The sequence below is a fragment of the Sus scrofa genome, chromosome 1 (genome assembly GCF_000003025.6).
Source record: "Sus scrofa isolate TJ Tabasco breed Duroc chromosome 1, Sscrofa11.1, whole genome shotgun sequence".
NCBI classification, from domain to species: domain Eukaryota; kingdom Metazoa; phylum Chordata; class Mammalia; order Artiodactyla; family Suidae; genus Sus; species Sus scrofa.
In genome coordinates this window covers 165,633,206-165,658,402 of record NC_010443.5, presented here as the reverse complement: position 1 = coordinate 165,658,402, position 25,197 = coordinate 165,633,206, and the positions used below count along the sequence as shown (strand labels likewise).

The window sequence follows — 25,197 nt, the reverse complement described above, 5'->3', positions numbered from 1 at the left end:
CCTACTACAAGGACACCAAATACAACATGCTGCTTTAGACCTTTATCTTTTAGCAGATGATTATTTTTTTGACTAGAATGCCTGGAAAGTTCTTTTCCATCCTGCTAGGCAGAGAGCCTCAGCTCAAGCATCATTTATTCTGTGAAACCATGGCTTCCTAAAATGAGCTGACCTTTAACTTTTGAGACTAGAGCATACCATGTCTTGTAGGGTTCCTTTTATATCAGCTGCCATTTGTTTGTGCTTTTCTTCCCACTGCATTAGACTCTTTAAGAGCAGGGACCACATCTGTTTCATTTCTGTATTCCCTGTGTTTTGCAGAGTACCAGGACAGTAGATGCTCAATGACAAATACATGTTGAATTAGACTGAGATATATGTCATAAAATAGTTTAGAAGGTGCATAAAATCAAACCAACATTGGGTTAGTGCTTTAAAAAAAAAAGACAGGAATCACTAACCTTGCTAGCTAACTACATATATCTCAATTGAAGTATTAACAAGTAATTTATCTTTAATGGAATTAAGCTACTCTCACTTTGAGGATGACTTCTCTTCCATTTCTGCTCTACTTTAAAGATATACTAGGATACCTCCTTCTGTCTTTGGCATAGGCTAAGCGAATAAAATTATAAAATCTCTTGATTAGTATGAGATAGATATTGGGCGAAGAATTTGACATAGGCAATTAAAAAAAAATTCCTGGGAAGAAGCAAATGTGTATCAGCAAACAACTTCATGTCACTTAAATTTCACCTCTGCATTTTATGGAACATAAAATCTGATTTTATGGCTTGAGGTATCAGTATATTTTAAGTGTCTATATCCTAAACAGTGAGGGGAAAAAAAAAAGAATGAATCAAAACATGGCTAGAAATCTGTTTTTTTTTTTTTTTAAAAAAACAACAAGTGCACACACATCACTCTTTTGGACTCTGGTCAATTAAAGGTTAGAACTTGAAGCTAGGGTAATTAGACACTGCTGGTTTTTTCTTTGACCAGAGACCTCACACAAAAAAACCCAGATACTTAAACTCTACTAAAATTTTTGGTGTTCAAATTTCAAAAAGGTCCTGCAATAAAGGACAGATTCTAAACACCTCTTTTCAAAGAAGGCAAACTTTTTAGGTTTTATTTTGCAATTCTAGCTTGGTCTAGGCAAAATGAGTACATTAATATGTAAATACATAGTGATAGCTATAATGTGACTTTAACATTGAATATAATATTAAATTATCAAAATTAAGATCAGTAACAATATATTCAAAGGATTTTAAAACATGAATAAAAATAGGTGTAAAAACTCTAGTACTGCAACATTAACTTTTGAAAAATGTTTAATATTTTAAAGTAGTTTTTGTTTGTTTTTTCTTTTTTGGCCTCCATGCAGCATATGGAGTTCCCGGGCCAGAGATCAGATCCAAGCCACAGTTGTGACTTAAGCTGAAGCTATGGCAATGCCGGATCTTAACCCACTTCGCTGGGCTGGGGATCGAACCTGCATCACGGGGCTCTCAAGATGCTGATCCTGTTGTGCTATAGCAGGAATTCCTAAAATAGTCTGAAGAACATGTATTTTCTATTCTATTCTGAGATGAATACTCTATCCAGAGCATGATTTATTACTACAAAATAAATGTATGTTTAAAAGATAGTCTGTCAATAGAAACACACACACACACATATATCCAAGCCATGTTAAACAAAATATTTTCTACTTGACAAGCTGCTTACATTTAAATGAAAAAAGGGCAATTGTGGTCAATAATATGGATCACATATAATAAAAAGGACCTTAGATCTTGTTAATACAAGGATCAGAAAGCAGTAACTTCAATTAAAACCACCCAATTATTTAGCAAACTTTCAGATACAGCAAATAAATTAATCTGTTTTAAATGAAAGTGCTCAAATAAGTAGCTTTTTGACCTATGAGTAGTCTCACTAGCAGCAATCACAGCAAAGCAAGAATCTGCTGAAGCAAGGCAAAGCCCTCAAATCAAACAAATGGTATTAGTAATCAAAAAGCATTTGCAAAACATATTTCCTTGGTTAGTAGCAGGGGGTTCTGTGCAAATGCCACCTACAGCTTCCTTCATACTTTGATATACAGTGTACAGGGGGTGAACACACATTTTTCTTACCCGTGAACAAGTGGGGTATTTTGCTTTTTACAACAGGATATTTTCATTTATGTACTATCTTGTGACAAAGGCCAGTCATTATACTATTCAGAATATGTGTCTTTCACTTAAAATCCTCTATTATCCACTTATGTTTAACTTGTGCTGGGATTTCAGAATGCCTCTTTATTGAGACAAGTAATATGTCATCATTTTGTTCAGCTAACAGGCCTGACAGACCTTGTCTCCTTGAGTTAAGAACACGAGATCTCTATTTCGTACATTGGTGGCCCAAGGTGGCAGAATAAATGAGAATTGCCAATTGGTAGTAAAGATTTTTAATTCCAAAGATCCAGACTTTCCTTCTACCTTAGCCTTAATTATTTTATTTGGCCAGATGATGGTATGTTTTTTCTATAAAGCTGATCTCCCTATATCACAATAATTTATTTGAATGCCATTCTTAAGTATTTTAACAAATAACATCACTATTCACTATATCTCATGTTTTTGATCCTTTTTACTACTTATCATCTTCTTTATTTGAAACAGATTTTTAACAGATAATCTTGATCGTTACAACAATATCTTGCTTGCATTTTATTCAAATAATTCTTAAAAACAGCTTAAAAAGCCGTTTGGAATAACATCAAGCTTGCCATCAATCAAACGAAAAAATTCCGCTGGCGGTTGTATAAACATCAGATCAAGTCTGATGTCTTCAAGGATTTCAGAGTGAACCATAAAAAACTCCATTAACTTCTGACAAAGAATGCAAATTAATCACAACATGGGGTGAAATGAAATTAAAGGCTCTTTTCTAATCAATGACAAGGCAGGATGAAATATTTGTTACTCTCTCTGCACTCAGACTGCCTAGGATGTTTGCACTTCCCTTGCAAAGCCCCAAATGTAAGGTGTGAGTACAGATTCACCCACAGTCGCTGTTTAGCCCTCCCCCCCGCCCAGAGCTATCTGCTTACAAGTCGTGGAGACTCACAAAACACACTAATCATCTGAATCTCAGGTGCATCCAATTTGTTATTCACACTCTCCCATGCCAGTGAAAAGCCTGGCGCAGACAGATGCACCAGGAACCCTAAATGACAGTTTTGGCCTCCGGAAGTACGATCACTACAGCAAAATCTAGTACAGCCTCCAGGTGAAATGTCTGGAGCTCCATATGGAGCAGGGAAAATTAACAACAAGATGAAAATCACTGCAGCAGCGGGGAGTCGGAATTTTTGAAAAAAAAAATGAAATTTAAAGATGAAGAAAGAGAAGTAATAAATTAATGGGGTGTGAAAACATTCAAAGCTTTACAATACCAGGGGCACTATTTGCTCAGATTTTTTTCCTTTTTTTTTAACTTCAGGTCATTTTGATGTAATTTATTAACCAAGATTGGGAAATGTAGCCAAAAGAAGAAGAACATTTTTATACATGCAAAAGTACCTTAAATACATTTGTCTCTATATTATTTTCAATTTCCTGTGGCATCTTGCTTATCAAATTTCCAAAGCCAGAGTTGGCACATCCCCTGAGAAGTCTCCTTAATGGATTTACTATCACCCTAATGCAGGGCACTGTTATAAAGTTTGAAGGATGACAATTTTTAGCAAGCAATCGTTTTCATTTCTCCTAAATTACGGTGTCATTAAACAAACCATTGCCCGCCATCATGTTTTTTAAGTCAACTGAATTTGGATTTACATGATTAACTATTCACAGCTCAAATCCTTGTTTGGACCTGCACATCTTTCCTGATTACTATTAAAGCTAAATTGTTCAAGAAATTGAGATACTATCTGTTTGCTAGATGTTTAAAGACACAATTTTTCATCATGCTATGGCAGAATATGATTCACAGGCATCCGGAACTACTGGGGTCAGTGAGAGTTCTGGTGCCCTCTAGATCCCCTGTCACTCTGCTAAACACATGGTAAGAAAAGCAAAGGGGCTCTAGGGAATAGTCTTGTCATTGTCTACCATGGCACAACCTCCTATGTTCAGTATTTCTCATCTACACAGGAGGCCTCCCCAGGACAGAGAAAGTGAGCCGAGCAGGGAGAAGGGCTTGGTGGGGCTGGGAGGGAAGAAGGCCAGTGGTGCAAGCAGCCAACCAAATGCAGAGTTCACAGCGCCAGTCATTGGGTTTACCTGCCTGCAAGTCCTAGCCTTAGTGTACCCATTCATCCCCGAGGCAAGGTGCCTCATCTCTCTGAGGTTCACTCTGCTCACCTGGAAGCTAGAAATAACAGTCCCTGCAGGTGGGAGGTACAGTCTGAGTCAGCTAACAGGAAGTGCTCTGGAGCTTGATGTCAGAAAGGCGCTAGATGAATCCAAGACATTATTGTTCTTCCTATTATAAGCTGTAGTAATAAGACTGTATTTATAATGGCTCCTACCTAACCTTTTTTTCCCCCCATAGAGCCCTAAACTGCATGCCAATGAGGCTATGCAACTTTAAGGTCTAAAGAAAGATAAAAAAGCACTTTCCAATAACAAAATCCCAACCCCCCCAAACAATGAAATTCATGGAGAATGATTATCTCAACCAAAAAAAATCCAGTCCCTTAACCTTTATGTTTGTCCCAGGCTACTGACTCTTCCTGATATCTTCCCAACACCTCTCCCTCATCTGCATCCCCACCAGATACACACTGTGTCACAGGCAGGAAGAGATGCTGCTAACGACGCTGTCAGTAGCACTGATGCTGGGCTGAGGGAAGGACAAGTCTGGAGGCTGGCCTATCCTCATCTCTTTCCTCTCTGCTTATTTCACACTCGGCTCAAGTTGCAGCTGGCAGGAGTCTGAGCACATCCTTTTTGCAACCTTTAGCTGACGATTACAAATCTGTTTTGTGCTACAGCCCAGCATCAGGGCCAGAAGGGTGGCCCTTTGTGATTTTCCTAGTGGTTTTATATCCATAATCTCATTTGATCTGCATACTTCTAATCAGATAGGAAAGGCAGGTATCAGGATGCTCATTTTAGAGATGAGGAAACAGGCTTCAAAGAGTTAGAAAACATGAATTAAGGCCTGCAGTGACTGAAGTTTGTGGTAGACCTGGGTTCTAATCCTAATCTTCTGGTTCCTGGTCTAGAGTTCTTTTGAACAGGCCAGACTTCACAGCTTGTCACTAGCGAAGACAGCTGAGATCTGGTGCTCTGATTTGACTCCAAGTTCAGAGTAGTGACACCCTGGCACTGTCCCCAGCTGTGCGTACAAAAAGGATGCACACTATGAGATCTTAAGGATATATGAAAATATTTCATGTATTTAAGGACCAGACCAGTGGGTAAAAATTAAGATGAGGCAGTCTTCAGCCTGATAAGTAAAGCTCTGACTCTATGGCTGCTTTGTAAACTAGTGAGTTTCCTATCACTGCAGGTGTTTAACTGTTTGCTTTGCACAGATACTGTAGAGAAGTTTGATTCAGTGATGTCTGAGATCTCTTTCCAATCTTGAGTCTGTGATTCACTCCTGTCTACTCCATTTGGGATTACATAGCATCAAACCATCTACAGTACAACAGTGAACAAATCAGCCATTCTGTTTGCTCAGTTAATCTCATAGAGTGGTTAGGAGTTCAAATGAGAAAATATGGGCCAAAGAAAGGGTATTATTTCATAATCCAGTCTCTGCAATACTATAAAAACAAACGATTTTCTTCATGTGCTTTATTTGAGGGCAAAAGGGAGGGTACAAAATGAACTTATAAAGTATCCTTTCCCAATCTTCAGGCTATAGTACAAAGTCTGTAACATAAATGCCAACTCCATCAAAAGTCATTACTGATTCTAGCAATGAAGTGCACAAACTTCTGTTGAAAGACCTGGGAAACAGACCTGATGGCATCAAAGCTGTTTCTATTATTTGAAATAAAAGTCCCAATTTGGAGATAATATTCTGTCACAATTCGAGGAATACAAAATTTTTCCTTCACTCTGGCATAATGGTGATTGCTAACAAGGGAGGTCAGCAAGCTAGAATTTTCCCACTTGCACTTGACTGGTCAAGTAAATGAATACTTAACAGTCTAGAAAAAAATTCTGCACAGGTACACAGCCTCTTCCCAAATTTGACCAAAGCCTTCAAAAGCTTCATTTATCAAATGCAATGGCAATCTTTTTCTTACACTTATCACTTACCAGATCTCAATGACACTCTATTAATCTCAAGAATACAGCTACATTCTCAATCTTTGGCATTTGTTAAGATGGCTTACAAGTTTTTTCCTTAGGCTTGTTTGAGAGATACGTTGTACAGAGCCTCTTCATTTACGAAATGTTAGGGGATTGCAAAAATTGGTCAAACAGTGACTTGTTTAAAAATTACTGACAGAATAAGAGGCTTACCAAGATAAATATTCTAATGAGCTATAAATCCTGAAAAATGTGATTTTAATTTGATGGGCTACCTAGAGCTAAACAGCAAAGCTGCATACACTAAAATCTCACTGAGTGTGAGCACGCATGCCAAGAGATTACATTTCGGGTTTTCTCTTTAAGGAAAAGATTATGTTTAAACAAAGAAGCCTACAAATTTGAAAAGTGAGACTGACACTCCTGAACCTAACAACTTGGATGATTTCTCTTCCACTTATCTGATGGCTTCAACTGTAAAAGAAAAAGGATACAAAGGAGATGACATTTCAGCGTGTGGAGAGTCTTTAAACGTCCACATGGGTACCAGGAGAATTTGCTTAAAACTGCTTATAAGGATGGTGGAGAGAATGAGCCCCATTCTATTATTCAATAACCATGTTTGTGATGCATCTGCATAATCTAACCATGCATAAATTAGTATGTGTAATACAACACTTATTTGCATAATAATAGCAAGTTAATAGATGCTTAAAGAGCAGAGACCAACACCACCTTTAAATCAGACATGCCTCCAGGCACTTTGGCCTGTACAGACCAAGATGCCAGAAAAACAGTGAGCATCAACCAGAGGAAAACAGTCAAACCATTCATTTTTCATCCCTTTAGACGTTTCACTTATTTTTCCCCACACACTGGGGAATCATTTTCAAACCACAAAATAGCTTTATATTTTAAGTGCTAGCACCTTTATATAATAAAAACCTTAAAGAAATTACTAGAGATTATCATCAGTAATGGTAACGTAATGGACAGTTTGTTTTCTTAGAAATGTAAATAGGAAGGGAATATTTTTTAAAAAGAATATGTTCAAAATCATATCCACATAAAATTGGGGGCCCATCCATTTGCTTGGCAAAAATAATGATCTATATTAGATATTTTCACCCTTCACCTCAATCCTTTAATTCAAATAACTAATTGAATCCCAAATCTCGAATAACGTATCAAGAAAAGGCTATGCCTCTTTTCCAACCTCAGTGTGAGCACATGGTACTGAGCTGGGATGAAGAAAAACATCACCAGCGTCACACAAAAGAAGAGCATGATGATGGCTTTCAACATTTAACAAAGAGGAAAAAAAATCTGGAGTTTAAAAAAATCAAAAATCAATAGAGACTTCTAAATGACTCCTTTAAGATATCACTTTTCAATTTAACAGGACAGATTTATTTGTATGTGGCTCAAATGTTCACAATTGCTCCCTGCACCTTCATACATAGGAATGAATGTCACAGTGGCAAACGGCAGTAATGAACAATCTTACCTGAGGATATGGAAACCTCCCAAGAGCAAGCTGGGAAAGGAAATAATATTTGTCTAGTTATAGATTTGCATGCAGGGCAGATCTCCTTAAGACAGACAAGTACTAAATTTCAGAACTACATCCAGCAAATATAAAAAGCTCACAACCCCAAATGCACGAACTGAATCATTGCTGTCATTACATTGAGAGTTGTATTTAGAATGGACATTTACATCAGACAATGCTGTATACCCAATAAAAGGTTCTAATTTTAACGACTAAACACTACCCTTATGTGGTTTCTCTTAGGAATATTCTCAGCTCTACGGGCATTACTCATATTTACAAGTGTACAACAATTTCTTTTAGACAGAGATGTAAAACTATAGGAGACTGCTGGCTTTTCCTCTTGTAAAATGGGAACACTTAATTGTTCCTAGTCCACAGCTCTGTAGAATTTTCAGTTACAAGTATTATAGGAAGACTTGTAGGAAATGGGCAATGGGGCGTATGAAATAGAAAATTTTGCTATTATTTTCATCTGTCAGCTTTTTTTATCTAAGAAGAGCTGCTACTAGTGGGAAAATGGCATTTCAAGACTGCAAAGTTGGAACTAGAGGTCTACATCTGAAATTGGAAAAGTGAATCCTTAAGGTTCCCAGCTTTGCTTGATTGGTAAACTGCTATGTGTTTCTACGCCACTCACTTAATTTTGGTCTTTGAATTCTCACCTGTGAAAACAAAATGTTCAACCAGGAATAGCATTGTTACAAAGTATTAAAATCAAATTTACCAAACACAGCATAATTTATTTAAAGAAAATAGTGGCTAAATTTTGCAACTTTATAATGTGGCCCATCTTCCGGCCTGAAATCCTTTCTATATATTTGTAACTATTTTCAAAGTAGAACTGCTACATCAGGGAACTTCTAAACTGGAATGGATCCAAGGAAACATGAATCCATTTTAGAGATTAGAACCCTAGAGTCTCATTGAAGACATTTCCACATTTCCAGTTAATCAGTAGAAGCCTAGGGACTAACTCCAAGACTTTCAACTTAATCCAATGTTCTCTCCAGAGTATTACATTGCTTTTCTAGATCTTGAGAAGTTGTGCCTTTCTTCAAACACACTAACACTGCCCAAACATTTCTGAACTCTTCTTTTGGACCTGTGTTTAAAATCATTTCAAGTAACAAAAGAACAACTACTTCATTTTATTAGAATTGTATCTTATCCTAAATTTAAAATTATAACCCTCTGCCTTTTGATCATGTAAGTTATTTGCATGGTCTATGGGTATTACCAAAACCCCAAAGCCAACTTCAAAGAATAAATATTTTGTTCCTTACTACACATAGGCATGAAGGTACTGAAGTTAATTTTTAATATTCTAAAACCAGTTTGAGAAACAGCAATGTAATTCAAATAAACCATAGGACCACGTAAGGTAACTACTTAGAAAGGGCCAACACTCATTTGGATGGTGTGTGTGTATGTGTGTGTGTGTGTGTGTGTGTGTGTGTGTGTGTGAATACTCAGTTTTTTTTATCTTGTATTCATCTCTTGCATGCTCAGAGTTCTCCCTCGATTCTCAAGATATAAAGTTATAAGATCATTATTTCATTTGGTGGGTGGTGTTAATCCATTCAAGTATAGAGTGAAAGAGAGTGCAGATGTTAAACTCCCTTTTGGTTTTGTGTGATAACATTGCTATTAATTAGGACACGGAGGGACTAAGCTCACTACTGCCCCCACTCCACCCCCACCCAATCCAGGTCATTGATTTGATACATTTTGTAAATACAGTATGTTTCTGGCCAATGAGAACATGTACCCTGACTCAGGGGGAATCACTGTGGTCTACTGTGACAGTAATGGGTGGACTCGGCCTTTTCACCATTCTGCACTGAACTGACAGGCAGGGACAACTCATCAAAAGCTGTCACCTAACATCACACTAATCTGTGGATTATGAGTTTTGTACATTTTTCCATTTGAAGCTTAAAAAGTAGCAAGAGGAGGATCTCTCATCTCAGGTGAAAAAGCTGACAGCTTAATAAATATTAGAAAACCTTTTCTATCTCTAGTCCTTCTATAGGTGCTACACCATTCACTCTGGTACATGTTGAACATGTTCTTGGGGCCTATGGAAGAATTCTGTCCACATGGCTTACCCGAAGAAACTTACCCACCACACATACAATTAAGGTCTAAACTAGCTAGCTGGTGCCAACATTGGCCATTGGGTCTTGCAGATTAAAGAACTAAGCAATGACAAATAGAAGGCTTTGAAAAAAAGTGTGGGATAAGGTGAAAAATGTGAACTCTTTCCTCTTCAACATAAAGCCTCAAATGCTCAAGCCATCAACTGTTCTAAGGAGAGGCTACAGCCGACTAGGAAATGTGCACTCATCTACTCAGCTCCCTCTCATGACTATTAAGAGGTAATAAGGCTGACGATGTCATTCATTTACTCTGTAAGATCTTCAAGCAAGAGATGGGAGAGAAAATTCTGCTGGGAACCTCTTGGTACCAGCCTGCTTGGAAACAGGTGGCAGTGCTTCAACTAGTGAACTCATCATTCTTGGGACTGGCTTTACGTATGCACGCTTTCCTGATATCCTGTGGAACCTCAGTCTTACTTGTCAACTTCATTCCTGGGAGGACTGCTTCTAAGGCATTTCGTAGATCTGACCTCTTTTGAATCAGAGCACAAAGAGAATGGTTCTTTGTCCTAGACTGGAGCAGCGTAATGATCATTTCCTCTCTCACAGTGAGTCAACACTGGGCTGCTCCAGCGGCAGGCCAAGGATTCCAATTCTGCACCAGTGAAATCTGGCTGTGGTACTATTAGGCTGGCACCAAAAGCGGTCATTTTAAGGCTCTGGGAGAGAGAGTTGCTGTCCATGTATGTCTCTGTCCTCTTAGGTTTAATGCAGCTGCCGTGTTTCTGTTCCACGTTATTTGTCTTATGGCAAAATAGAAGGAAATACATAGCCAGGCCCTAGAACCTTTTTATAAAGTTTTATTAGGAGAAGGTAAAAAAGGAAAAGGGCTCTTGGTAGACATGGCCGAGGCTGTCAAAAGTCAAAATAAACACTGAACTCTTATGGGGAAAAGGGAGCACATATACTACGAGTGAATATTTCAGACAGACAAACCTGGTGCCATTCTGTATCTTTTACTCCTACTGGTCTATAAATCTACTTGCATTTCCCCAGTTTTTATTGTCAAGGTATTACAAATTAGGAAACTTACAAAAGAGAGTATGTAATCTTCTCTGAAATGGCCTGCAGATATGTCACTGTACTAAATGTGTTTCAGATTTAATGAAGCTTTAATGTCCTTTTTAATTTTGCCTGTTTCTGTATCACCAGGGGTCGGGCAAGGCAATCAGCACTCAAGAGGGTGGTTTGGTTTAAAACTAGGAAAAAACTCATTTGCTTATGAGTTGCACTGTATTTTCTTAATTAAATTTACTGAGTAAAATGGTTTAAGTTCAGCCAACCAATGACCTTTGTATGTAGATTTAGATTTATAAATAGGTTAACAGTTAAAGAAGAGAAAAAAAGGAATCACAACAAAGCAAACAGATTAGGGCTAAGCCAATAGAAATCTTTGCTGTCTTTATCATCTTTATAAAAAGAAGCATTTAAATTTAGGCAGCTTAAGTCCAATTTTTTAAAAAAAAGTACATTGAAAAATGTGGACCCACATAAGCACCAGTAATTCATCAAAGGACTCTAACATCCTTTTCATTCCCAGGAGGGGAGCAGCTCACATTGTAAAGATTTGGAAAAGCATTATTTACTTGGGGGGAGCAGACGTAGAGATGGGGGGAGGGAGAGGATTCCACTTAATGTTAAATTAAAAAGTACATTTTAATTCCAAATACTTAAGATTCAGCAAACTGCTAAATACTGTTCATTGTGGGAAATTTTCTATTCAAAAGGCAGAAAAAAAATGTTCTGAAAACATTTACCAGTTGGTAACACACTTAAATAGCAATGAACCCTTAACATTTCACTGTAAAACTAGGAGTGTTCCTCTGTATTGTCTTATCAATCTTTGATTTGTACAACCATAATCTATGAAATACTCTTGAGTTAGCAGTATTTGAATATGCCAAATTTTATAATTTCGTATGTGTGGTTGTGATTATAACAATTGCCAAATGAATAACAAATGCATGATAGAAATGTTTGTATTTTAACAAAAATTTAGGGTATAAGATAATTAATTTATTTACAAAGCAAGAAAAATGGCCTCTTTTGGTAACCAGAATAATTATTGTCATGAAGTCATAAATGGTAAAGAGAAAACATGCACTGCAGCCAGAAAGCAAACGTAGGACGCGAAGTCAGGATATGTTTTTGGTGATTAAGTTTCCAACTTAAGAGTATCAAGAGTATCAACAATGTGGGAGCAGTTTTAAATTTACAGTTATACTGCAGAGCACTGGATTTTATAAATTCTTAATTTAGACGTATTCTATGTTTCTCAGCATAACTGCAAATTGAAAATAAGCATTTTCAATATAGCCAGTGATCTAGCTGAAGGAGGACTTTATAGTCTGAAATGTTCTAAAATTTGTTCTTAATTACCTTGTGCACATTTTGCACAATTAAATTTCCATCTAAGGATTTTGCATTTAGATTGTGAACTGCAGTTAAACCTTCATTTTATAGAAATGCAGCAGCCGCTTTGGAACATTCAGACACAGAGAAACTTTAAAAAATCAGACTTAACTACTGGATTACATAAAATTCCCTAGGTGAGATTTCATCCCAAGACCAATTTACACAGTCCTAGAGAGAGAGTTTAAATCATGTGAAGCTATGCTGGTGAAGGACCATAATAAATATTAAATACCTCAAAATCTACCCTAAAGATTTTACTTTTCTTCCCATGTATCAATTTCACTGTCCTCTCACTGAATGGTTTAAGAACAATCCGAAGGATATAACAGCAATTTACCAGTGTTAAAGTGCTTCAGAGGTTAAATTGACAACAAAGAACACAGAAACACAAAGCATCTTGAAGTAGGGTTTCAATTAAATGTGGAGGATTTAGTAATGCAGTACCAAAAAAAAAAAAAGAGTTACAAATTAATTTAATCTTCTGCCTATAGTTTGCAGCTGCACTCCGAAGTGTCTAGGGCTTAAGAACAAAGCCTTGAAAGGCCTCGGAGTGAGGAAAGCTTCAATTTTTAATGTATAACGCCATTAGCTGATAACTTGTGGAATCTGCAACCCCTGTGGAGGGGCATAAGTGCGAGTAACAGAGACTGATGAAGTGACATATTTGTTCATGTCTAGAACTATGAGGAAGAGGGTTATTACTAACACCATCAGGCCCAACAGAAATATGCCCTAATAACCTTTGGGACCCTCCACGTTATCAGTTCTCACTGCATTACATACATTAAAATCAAAACCTAATTCCCTTTAATTAAAGACAATTAGTTTTACTATTATTGTTTTAACTTGTATAATATTATAATACATTGCAAATTGAAGATGGAATAATAAATGTAACAAAAGCATCAAACTGTGTACACCTTTCTACCCAAGCTTACTGAAATTAGCTTATCACTGGTGTCTAAGGAAATTCAAGAACAACCCTCATTAAAAGTGGTGTAGAAACATTGCACCCTAAAAAGGAGAACCGGAACCATGCATATGTTTTCTCTATTCAATTCATACTTCTTTTCACATAACATTTCCCTATAACTCTAAGGATTTCTTTAATACAAACAGAATTATGGCCCAATGGAAGCACCAGAAGCTTAATTAATTTGCCAAAGGTCGTACTGTAGGTTGGTGGCAAAGCTTGTTAAATTACTAGGAACTCTGGACTCTACAGATGTTTTGGCAATGGCAAAGGCCCCTGTTTGCAAAAGCCCCAGAGACTTCTAGAGTAGTGGGTGAACCAGGGCAAATAACTCATGACGCCTGTACAAAAAGTGCCAAGTGCCCTGGAGAGCTCACAAATAACGTTTCCTTTGTGTAGAAAGAGCCTAACTGTGAGGTTCCTATCAGGAGTGCTTCTTAACATGTGCCAATGTTTTTAAAACAACTATTCATCCTCACTAGAGTCCACTGGTGAAAAAGAAAATTTATTTTGACGTCAGGATCCCAAACACAATAGCACAAAGAAATAAATCAAACATTTCTCCATGATTCAGTAGGTCCTGCATTCTATCCCACAGATTACCAATAATAATGGAGAAAAAGACAGCATTACAAATAAATGTTTCTAATACAGTGGGTTTTTTCTTTTTAAATTAGAAATGGGTTTATTACAGTGGACACTTAAATGGGGCCGGGGCAACAGTAATTCACAAGTACAATATCTTAATGCTGTTCCTTTAATTGCTTTATTTGTTTTACTGTTAAAAATGATTGCTTGCTGTAGTCTAACCATGAATGCTGAAAAGCATGATACATTGAGGTCTCAACCTGGGCAAACTGTACCTAAACTTACACTTTATTGCAGCTTAGTTCACAATCTTCACCTAATATAGGGTTATATCCCAGTGCAGCAGGAGGATAAATCATCCTGGAATATTACTCTGGCAAAGTTTAGCTGTGACTGGAGCATATGTGCTTTCGAGCCACTGAAGCAAAGGCCCATAAAATACACTAATTACTGGAAGTTATGGTCACTGAGTGATTGATAGCGCTCTGCAAGGCAACTTCCTCATTTTCAGCTCTTCTGACGGGGCTCATCCGCCACATAGCAATTATTAATTCATGACCCACCCCTCAGGCACTAGTACCTTTACTTCTAATTCTCCTGCTACCAAACTACTGCTACAGCTGGACACTGTCTTTCTTCATTCTGATGGCTGGGTAAGGATGATAAAAAGTAGATTTCATGCTAAATGCTATTGTTTTGAATCTTTAAACGCTGCTTGGTCTTTCTAACCCTGCTGTCCTGAAACATAATTTTCCTTCCTCAATAATGCTTTTTTACTTGCATCATTTTTTCCTTAAAAAAGTTTGTGTTTTATGCATATTATATGTATGCATATATGTATATATGTGTGTGTGTAGGCTTGTATATGTGTGTGTATATATCAATCTGTCTATATTGCTTTAGACTAAAAATGCAGCCTGAATAATGTTTTGGTTGAATACTATGGGTAAAATGTAAACATAAGTTCAACTAGGCTATGGTAAATATAAGGCAGTTAAGTGATTAAAAAAAACAAACAAAAAAACAAAGGGAAAGTCCTACCTCAACCCTCCATTTAAATAGATCCATTTTGTGGCTTTGAAGATATTCTAAATTATTTCAAATTGATTTTTTCCATCAGTAACTCTAAGCAATGCTAACTAAAATATCTGTGTATATAATCAAATCTCTAAAAGTCACTTAAAAACAACTGCAAAGGTCTCTTTTGATGTTATTCTGTGCATTAAGAGGAAATTCAGTGAGAGACTCTAAATTAAAGAGAGATAAAAGTTCAGTCAAGATGGATGAAAGCAGACATTTTACTTTTCTAATAGAAAGATATATGTTCTTCACATTTTTGAACAACTCAAAACGCAATACTAACCATGGTTTTCCTATGTGGAATCTGAGATGGTGTAACAGGTGAACAGATGACTCCAAGCTACTTATCCTTTCATAACTTGTTTCAAATTGTTCCTCCTTTTCTGTTGGGGGTTAGTCCCAGAAAACAATTTTGAGGACAAAATCCATACCCTCCCTGCCTATACATTCAATGGACTATGTATCACAACTTACCTGGTAACAATTCCTAGGATTCTACCTCTTCCTGTATCTCTAATGCCTGGTAAATTTCACTTGTTTAAGGAAGACTCTAAGTTGTAAACTTTTATATGCGCTCCATGACACTGGAAATAGTATTTTTCAGTAGGCTGACCATGAGCATTTGTTGATTATGATAACCCCCAATGTGATGTCTGCTAGAGTTTGGTTCATCAACTTGGTTCATGGTTTGGTTGTTTCTACCAAAAAAGCTATAATACCTTAATGAATATAGTATACAAACTCTTCAGTATTAGGGATTGATAGTTTTAACAGGCAAGGCCCTCTTGCACACACATCACCTATGTAAGCATTATGATGAATTTAGATGGCTAGTTTCTTACTAAAGACTAAAGGGTTGCAAGAAGTGAAAAGATTAAACTTCCCCCCAAATCATCCCATGTGCTTAATTCAATAATCATTTTAATCTTCATAGGAAGAATTAAGAAATGACACACTTTCAATATGTTTGTATAATGCTGACCTATATCCTCTAAGAGTGGGTGCCTTTAACTCTGATAACAGACCCTAGAAACCTAGCTTGGAGCTGTCCTCCATTTCTAAACCACTCCCTGGAGTCATATAGTTGTGAGTGCCTGAGAAAACACCAGTGCTGGGGTATAGTCTAATGAGCTCAATCTAAGCTACACTTATATTTACTGATCTACTTCTTTTCTATAGCACATCTTTCTTCCAGAGTCAGGACACTTAACTGCTGCTGCCTGGTCTAGTCACCTAACCCTTCTGGAAAAGTCCTTTAATTTCTCTGGATCTCAGTTTCCTTATTTGCAAAATGGGAACTTTGATGCTTATACATCAAAGTTGGTAGAACAATGTTAGATACCTTAAATTACCGATATTTTGGTTATTTCTCATCATGGTGGGAAAAGCTTAAATGAGATAATGAATATCAGATGGCTTTGGTAAGTGTTACGTACACATAAATATCAAATGGCTTTGGTAAGTGTTACTACACATAAAGATCTAGAATGATACTTAGCAAGAAGATATCAACTGCAAGGAACAGAGGAAAGCAAATTACACTTTACTACCAAAGACCCAGCTGCCAGTTCTCTTCTGCACAGCCCTACCTTATGCTGTATTGTGGGCATAGTCCCTTCCTGGCTTTGGAGCTTGTTGGTAAGGGAAGAGATCTGATTCAACAAGTTTTAATGTCTTTCTTTAGTTAAAAAACACTCTAGTCTCTAAATACAAGATAGACTATGTAAAATATTTTTCTACATAAATGCTAAAAAATGTTAAAATTATTATTCATTTCAGAACCAAAGTACATAAAATGGTCTATAGGATCTTTGAGATGATTTTTAAAGCCAATTTCAGGTCACTGGATTTGAGTTCTGAAAGAATTCTATGAGTAGTGGTTTGTACCACTGGATATTTTGAAGGTAGCAGCAGTGGTTCCACAAATTACCACACTTAGAATTTTAGAGTTAACAGATGTCACTAGAACATTGGGCCCTTCTTATCTTTCAGACCTCCACTCAGAAGTAACCCTGCACCAGTGAGTTACCCCCATCATATGATGCTGTTTATTTCTGCCTAAAAAGTTACTGTTGTCAAGCATCTTTTTTATCATATAGGTTCCATGAAAGCAGGTATTTTGTCACTTTCCCAAAATGTCCCCAGTGACTAGCACAGTGCCTACCACACCATGCAACAAAAATTTGCTAAGTGACTAAATGAATAAATGACTGCATCTCATCTAACTTTTACACCTATGTCTTCTACAAGTATGTCTTAAAAAAACAAAACAAAACAAAACAACCTGAGACAAGCATTTAGTCACTACTTAAATGCCCCCCACCCCAGGGATGGGGCATTTTTATCTCTAAAGGGATGACTGCACTGTTGAGTAGGAGGGGTGCAGGGATCTGTCCATTAGAAAAGTCTCTATATTGAATAGAAAACCATGGGCTTTTTGCTTTTGGTTTTTGATCGCCTCAGAAAGTTCAGCCTACCAGTCATAAAGTAGCAGCTTGCCTATTCTTTACTGACAATTCTTAAAACAGCTGAACATGGGCTGTCAAATGCCTGCTTTGTCTTCTCTTTATTTCTTTATTCTTCATATCAAGACTTTGTTGATTAAATTTTTTTTTTTTTAGTCCAAATTGTGTGTGTTTGTGTGTATACACAATTTAGACATGTGCTGTTGGAAAAACTTTAGAATCAGTCTGAAATCCATCAAAATAATAAAATGCTTAGCTGGGACTGCTAGCACCTGTCCCATCTTGTTTTGTCAATCTCATGGTTGTTCACGATAGCTCTGAGCACAAAGGAAGTTCAACAATGCCTCATTCAGTGGGAAACACTTCACATTGTCTGCCAGTTTCACATTCACTACAATCACTGACAACCTTGGAAAATGCACATTTAGGCATGGTAATCTGAGACAGCTGGATCCCTTCACAGACCTTGCAAAGAACTGAACCAGTCAATCCATCATCTGCCAAAGGTCACTTTAACAGCTCCTTTTTGCAATAAGTTATATAAAATTTTAGACAAAAAATGACAATGGAAAAATCAAGTTAAGACAATTACAGAAAGGGGAGTGTGAGCAGGGAGAATGAGTAACAGAAAACTGTTAAATGTGCTTTTTCTCAATGTTCTTCAATGGAAGGGAAGGTGGCCCATAACAAGGATTCCAGAACCACACTACCACCCACTTTCCTATACCATCTTCCACTGAAATCTCCTTTGTCTTTAAACCCTTCAGCTTTGATCCTTCTGCCTTCTGATGGTTCTCAGCAGAAACTTCTGATCAACAGGTAAGATATTTCACTAGATGGAGCAGTAGACAGCATACTATAAAATTCAACATCCACTCATGTCCTTGGCAATAATTACAAAAAAGAAGAGGAGAAAAAAATCAGTATTTGAGGGGAGCACACCAAATGCCAAGTCTTTATGGTTGAAAGAAGATGACAGCAGCTGCTCAGAGGGGATCCAAAGCCATCCGTCACCCCTCAGACCAGGTTCTTAATCACCAAGGGCTAGAAAAGCAAACAAAGCTGCAGCTGTAAACTCACTAGAGACAGCTGTGTCTCCGGGTATTTTAATTTTTTTTTTCCATAGGGAGAGTGGGGAATATGTCCTTCTATACATTTAGAGGCAAGTCTAGATAATGCTCCATACTTCTTGTCATTTGGTAAACACTCAATACATAGATGTTATTTCAAAGAGAAGTTTACTTCTCAAAGTAATTTAATGCAGTTGTTATTGTTAAGTGAAAGCATTTATTACAAAGCCTAGAATACTGGAAATGCCTGCTTTCAAAAAAATATGTGCTTACTATTACTGTTTACCATACGCTTCCTTTATTACATTATAGGTTCAACAGGAAAGGGAACATACCTATTTTATCTACCAAGGTATCCCTAGCACCTAGTAAAGTGTTTGGCACATAAAAGGGGTTCAATGAATATTTGAAGAATGAATGAATTCTAATGTTATCTTCATTTCACAGATAAGAAACTGACACTTGAAGTGGCAAAATGACCAAGATAACACTGATTGTAAGTGATGGTGGCAACACATCTGGTTAACTGTTAAAGCTCTCACAGTTCAAGAATTAGGATGACAGCCTTACCATCTGAAAATATATCATAGAAAGAAAATGATATACTCTCCATCAAACTTCTCTAGAAACTCTGTCAAAGGTATTGGGCTGGGTGATCCATGTAGCTTTTTCAATACTTCTTTCATTTCCCATAGCTCAACATACTTTGTGTTTGCTTGTAAATGTAGAAAATTACACTTCATTTTCTTGATATCCAATGAGTCTTATCTAGCATCCATTAAACAATATGTATAAAGGCAAAATAAAAAAAATTAGATGCGTCAACAGCTTTTAACAATTCCATAAGACGAGGTAATTACATTCAACTATTGGTACATTTTATGTTAAATTTTCCTCAGGAAAAATCTATTATAGATATCTGCAGAGAATTCAATGATTTACTATTCTCCTATCAAAACTCACTTTCCCTGGGCGAAAGCATTAACATGTGTCATTTAGAAAAAAGTTAGGTTTGTTTTTTTCCCCTCTCTGGAGAAACACTAAGAAGGCCATCTCAAATGACATATAAATAATCCTCTCATGTTATAAAATTAAAATGGAAACATTTACTTATTTCCTTGCTTTTGTTTTCTCTGTTCTTTCCTCCTGAAACTTCTCTTTTTCATGTTCTCCAATTTCCAATTCTCTTTGTTGTTGTTCTCTGAAAGTTCTTTTGTTACAGCAGCCTGTTCTTGTTTCCTAGATGCAATATTTTCACTTATCCCTCTGAGAATACTATAATAGTTTATTTGAATTTTTCCCTCCTTCATAGTTTCCAAGCCCTCCATATTGCTTTTTTTTTTTTATTATTATTTTAGATCTCTGTTCTTACCTTAAAAGGCTTCCTTAAATGTTCTGACAAGAGTAAAGCACTACAAATGAGACTAGAAACTCTTTGCTTGTGGGTGGAACCTGTAGACAGAGGTAACACGATCTAGCTGACTCCTTCCTTAGGGAACTTCCAGTGCCTGGATCTTTAAGACTTCCCGGTCAGATTTTCCTAGATAAAGTCTCTTCCAATATCCTGCCTGTGTCCTACGAACAGACAGCTGGGAGTTTTGACATCTAGAATCTAAACTTTCACTTAATGCTTCTGCCCTCACTAATGGGTGACCCAGCCATCTACAGTGCCAGGTATCACTTATTTTATTCTCAGAAAAACTCCTCTACTCAGTCTTGTATTAGGGTTGGGGAAGGGCAACTGTCTGCCTGTGCTGAGTTAGAGAAAAGAATCTGTGGGTCAAATAGCTTAACTGCTTCTCACACAGACTTTAAAACAATTCTATTCTGTGGTCTCACCCTCACTTGTAGTTTCAGATATGTGGTTCCACCAATTCCTGAACCTTCTGGGTGGTTTATAGGAAATCAAGTGCTTCTTTGTTTCTTTACTGCTGGCTTTTGATTTCAGCACTTTTGGTTCTGCTAAATTGTTTACTGTTGTCCATCTGCTTTTCCACATCCAAAATTTGGTTGCTATTGTCTCCTTTCCCTTTCTTTATGGTAATAAGCCTTAAAAATCCCTTTATGGTTATACTTAGTGGAGTTTGCCCTGAGAATGGAAGCTAAGGCATGCATTCCATGATTTAACCAAATTAGTAGTCTCTGTGAACCAAAGTAAACATTTCAAAAGGTAATTCTCCTTCAAGAGGGGATAATTTTCTCAATTTTCTCATTGTGACCTTTCCAAAAGCTCTGAAATACGGCTCCCATCTAAAGGTGGGGAAGCTGAGGTCCAGAGAGATTACGCAATTTACCCTAAGATCTATAGTTTAATACTGGCAGAGGTGGAATTTGAATCTAGGTCTGATACGGCCAGCAGAAAACTCTTCCTCGCATGTGAAATATCTGTGATCTATTCAGCAAACATTTGTGAGCTTTAACTTACATTAAAGGTTCTATCGAACTTTAACTCTGATCTTTATTTTCAGAAACTGCTTTAAAACCATCAAAAAAATATGAAAAAACTGAGCCAAAAAGATTTCTTGAGAAACCCCTGGGGCAGTGAAATTGTCCTAGAGAGTGTAGGAGATTATGAGAATCAGATTTAAATCCTGTCATAAGGAACTGTGATATACCTATAAATTAATATAATACAAAGTGAAAAATGTACATGCCATAAGGAAGATGTAGATGAAGGTCAGAAGAAGATACTACCTCCAGCTGGAGAGATCAGAGTTGGTGTCATAAAGGATGGGTATTTAAATTTTATCTTTGAGAGAAGAGGAAAAATAATATTCCATGTAGACTGAATGGCATAGTATTCCTAGAATATTTTTTACTTGGTAAAAGTAATTCTGAAGCTCACAAGAAAAACTATAACTCTGTCAAAACAAGAGAACTCATAAAATCTTCAGAAGATGGTGCTACTTTGAAGACAATGACCTTGAGTGATTCTCTGAATGTGTTCTTCACCTATCTAGAGACATTTTTCTAAGCCATGGACCCTTCTTTCATCATTTTCACACATCATTCAAACCACTTCAGTAAAACAGTGATCATGCTGAAGAGGGGTCTCAGAGGACTAGATGACACTCCAATTAACCAAGTACACTGAGCCAGACTGCTCTACGCCTCAGACTCAAGAGACTGGTGAGAGAGGAGGCAAACAAAGGCAGAAAGAGAGAGGACCCAAGTGAAAAGAGCAGAATGCATGTGCTACAAATGGGGCTTTCAATCTGACTCCTGTGGAAAAGCCTGTCAGATTATTCACCACCAACCTTAATAAGGTTTACAATAGCCCGCCAAAGAGAATCACAAACCAGAACATGTACTTGTAGAGCATACTCAATCAGACGTATGTGCACTGTCGTCCTGGGTGCTGCTGGAGGAGGGTGTGTGTTGAGTTATTTTTTTGACTCAGGAGCAACTTAAAAATCCAGCTGTTCCAAATATGACTATTTACTTCCCTACTGCAATGTATGTTTTAACTTGAGTGATACAAGAATATGAATGGAGTAACTAACCAGTGAAAAACAACAGTGGGATTCTCTCCTCAAGCCATTCATTTTGTGGGAGAAGAGAGAAGCACTGCACACTCTGTGAAATTAAGAAATTCTGCCCTAAAACATTTTAGGTACTCCCTACGCCGAGGAATTAAAATCATTAAACTTGGTAAGATAAAGTTCTTACTATGTACACACTCATTTTCATTTTAAAGTTGAGCCCTGAAGTCTTGAATAGCAACCACCAGGGTGAAGAGACCTAAAAGTCACCCAGTCAACTGAATCGGTGCGAGCTTTCTAAGAGTCAAACAAATATTCTGGGGCAGGATTAATCTTCCCAGTTTGTCCTAGATCAGGAATTTTTACTCTTGTTAGTGGGTCTCACTTCTTTTTTCTTCTCTCTCTTTTTTTTTTTTTTTGCATTTTCACACTGATACTTGTCATGAAGTTTCAAGGAAGTACAACTTCTTCCACAGGAGTTTTTTTCCCCATTACCAAAGGAGCCCACACAAATTCCCTATATGGCAATGACCTTTATTTCATTCCATAACTAATCCACGTGAAGAGAACTACAACACATTTAAAGATCTGATTTGAAAACCACAAACAAGAACATAAAAAGGGGCCCAAATCTTCACATTTAGTAACAATGCAGGGCTCTAGTCAAGCTGAATAGTATCATTTTTTTCCCTTCTTAAGGGTAATTTCCACCTTTGTTACTTCTGCCAACACCAAATACTACATACAGCTGACAAAATCCTAGAAGAGACCTACTTTATTCCACAGAGGGATACTGAATTGAGAGAAGATGGTGGCAATTCTGTTCCTGGATAACAGATAGTTTGATATTAAAGATTCCTTGCTTAAGGCACAAATGTACCTGTCTGTGATTTTTTTAATGGCACATTTTAGCGGCATGTAGCATTATCTTTCATCAAAGAGTGTGGTGAAAGGCCTTGTTATGACTCCCCGTAGGGACTGTGACAGCACATTAACAAGGGAAGGGGCAGTATGCAGAAGGCAAGCAAGGGTGAACCTTGTATTTTGGGAGTTTAAAACAATGAAGGGAACCGTTTGATTCTTGCATCACCAAACCTCAGGATCTTATGGAATTTATGGAATTTTGGTGGGGTGGGGGGAGGTGCTGGGTAGAGGTAGAAGGGATAGAAAACTCTAGTTCCTATTTTGCCCCTATTTGATTCTTGAGTAATTTCAGGAAGATTCTTTTGCTCTGTTTGCTATATTTTTATCCCATTTGTTTCTTTACTACCTGGAACCCTAGAGGAATAAACCTATTGACTCAAAACACTTTGAGGAAGGTATCTCCACAAATAGGTAGACCTCGCATACTTAGACATCTGCTCTCCCCAGAAGTGTTTACAAAGCTCCACTTTAGAATGTGCTGGGGGATTGGGAGGGGCTCCTCCCTCTTCTCCTTCTTTCTCCCAGTGGCAAGTCCCTTTGAGACCAACCAAGCTCAACTGTCAACTCCTTTGAGAAGCTTGCCCCGTCCCCTAACCTTTGTGGGACAGAGGACTTCATAAACATTTTTACTAAAGACTTTGTCACACTGTTCTGGGCTTTAGATGTCTGTCTTCTCTATTGGGTTGGCTCTTCTCAGCTTTGTGTGCTCCACTCCACAAGGCACATGGTATGTGCTTAAGTAGTAATTACTGAATGAATGAAAGTTTCTATTCTTCAGAGCATGTACCTTGAAAGGGAATCCTATTTTTTAAAGTGAGACTAAACAGAAGACATGCAATTCTTTGAAGCTATTGACTATGATTCAGAACACAACTGTTACTCAGCATTGTAAAATGCTATTGAGATTCACACTTCTCTTGATCTACAGTGTTTGAAATTAGGATTTACCACATCTATTCTAAGCACACTGTGGTGAAAACAAAGAAAAAACTGACCTCTTAGTGCTTTTTTTGGACTAACTTCCCAATCTCTTCAGGTAATGTTCTGATCACATCTGCTCCTAAAAAGACAAAGAACCTTGGGGTTCTCTTCATTATTGAATCACCCACAGTTTCTCATCTACAGACTCAAAACCTCTGACTCCAGTTCCCTATCATTTATTTTTTGTTACCTTGAACCCCAAATGAATCTGGAATAAAACACATGCCAGGGCTTTACTCTACTCCCTAAAGACCTTGTCCAACAGTGTATTTGGTCATTTGTCCTTACTTGCCTGTCTGGTGATCCTAAGCTCTCAGAATACAGAGAATGCAATCACATAGTTCCTTAAGCATCACACACAAAGAGGTGCTCAATAACAATTTTTGATGATCACAATCAGACTGCGCTTTATATCCTTTAATGCCATCTCCTCCTCCTCCTGATTTAACATTTGGCTCCTCACCATACATTTTAAAATGCAGGGAGCAGCAGAATACCCAACCCTTCTTGGCCCTCACTCCTGACCAGTGGTCCCTTTCTCCTCTCCACTTCACCACATGAGCCAAAACTCTCCTTCTGGCATTCAGTTGTCTTATACTCAATGGTGACATTTTTTCACACAGTTCCGTATACCTTAATCCTCCTCAGTCTTACAAATTCAAAGAGTTTGTTTTCTTCAGGCTTTTAGAGACCCTTCAAGAGTTTGCCTCCAAGATAAATGAACATGATCAACAAAACCTAAATATATCAAAGAAAATCTCCTTCCCTATATGACAAAGATCCTCTTTTTAAATTTTATTTATTTATTCTTCGTTTGTTTGTTTGTCTTTTTGTCTTTTCCAGGGCCGCTCCTGTGGCATATGGAGATTCCCAGGCCAGGGGTCTAAACGGAACTGTAGCCACTGCCCTACACCACAGCCACAGCAATGCGGGATATGAGCCACATCTGCAACCTACACCACAGCTCATGGCAACGCTGGATCCTTAACCCACTGAGCAAGGCCAGGGATCAAACCCGCAACCTCATGGTTCCTAGTCGGATTCATTACCCACTGAGCCACGACAGGAACTCCCAAGAGCCTCTTTTTTAAATCATTCTTTGTATTCCTAGCACTCAGCAAAATACTAGCAGACATATATTTCAATACACAATATAAATACATTCTATTTATTAATCTCTCTACCTACCTACCTTAACTGATCTCCCTGTTTCCATGACTGCCTTTCTACAGT

General features: G+C 37.5%; 1 protein-coding gene across 13 annotated transcripts in view; it reads right to left on the bottom strand.

Annotated features, from left to right (window-relative positions):
- MAP2K5 (mitogen-activated protein kinase kinase 5) overlaps positions 1-25,197 on the bottom strand; it is a 275,190-nt gene that overhangs the window by 75,050 nt on the left and 174,943 nt on the right. For 9 of the 13 annotated variants that reach the window (XM_021100474.1, XM_021100477.1, XM_021100463.1 and 6 more), the window contains one exon: positions 7,780-7,809. The exons of 2 other annotated variants lie outside the window; for them this stretch is intronic. In XM_021100474.1, the coding sequence (XP_020956133.1) occupies positions 7,780-7,809 (30 nt within the window). Of the gene's footprint in view, positions 1-825; positions 6,747-7,779; positions 7,810-22,433; positions 24,044-25,197 lie in introns of those variants that run through there. 2 more of the 13 variants (XM_021100484.1, XM_021100489.1) reach the window with 2 other exon arrangements.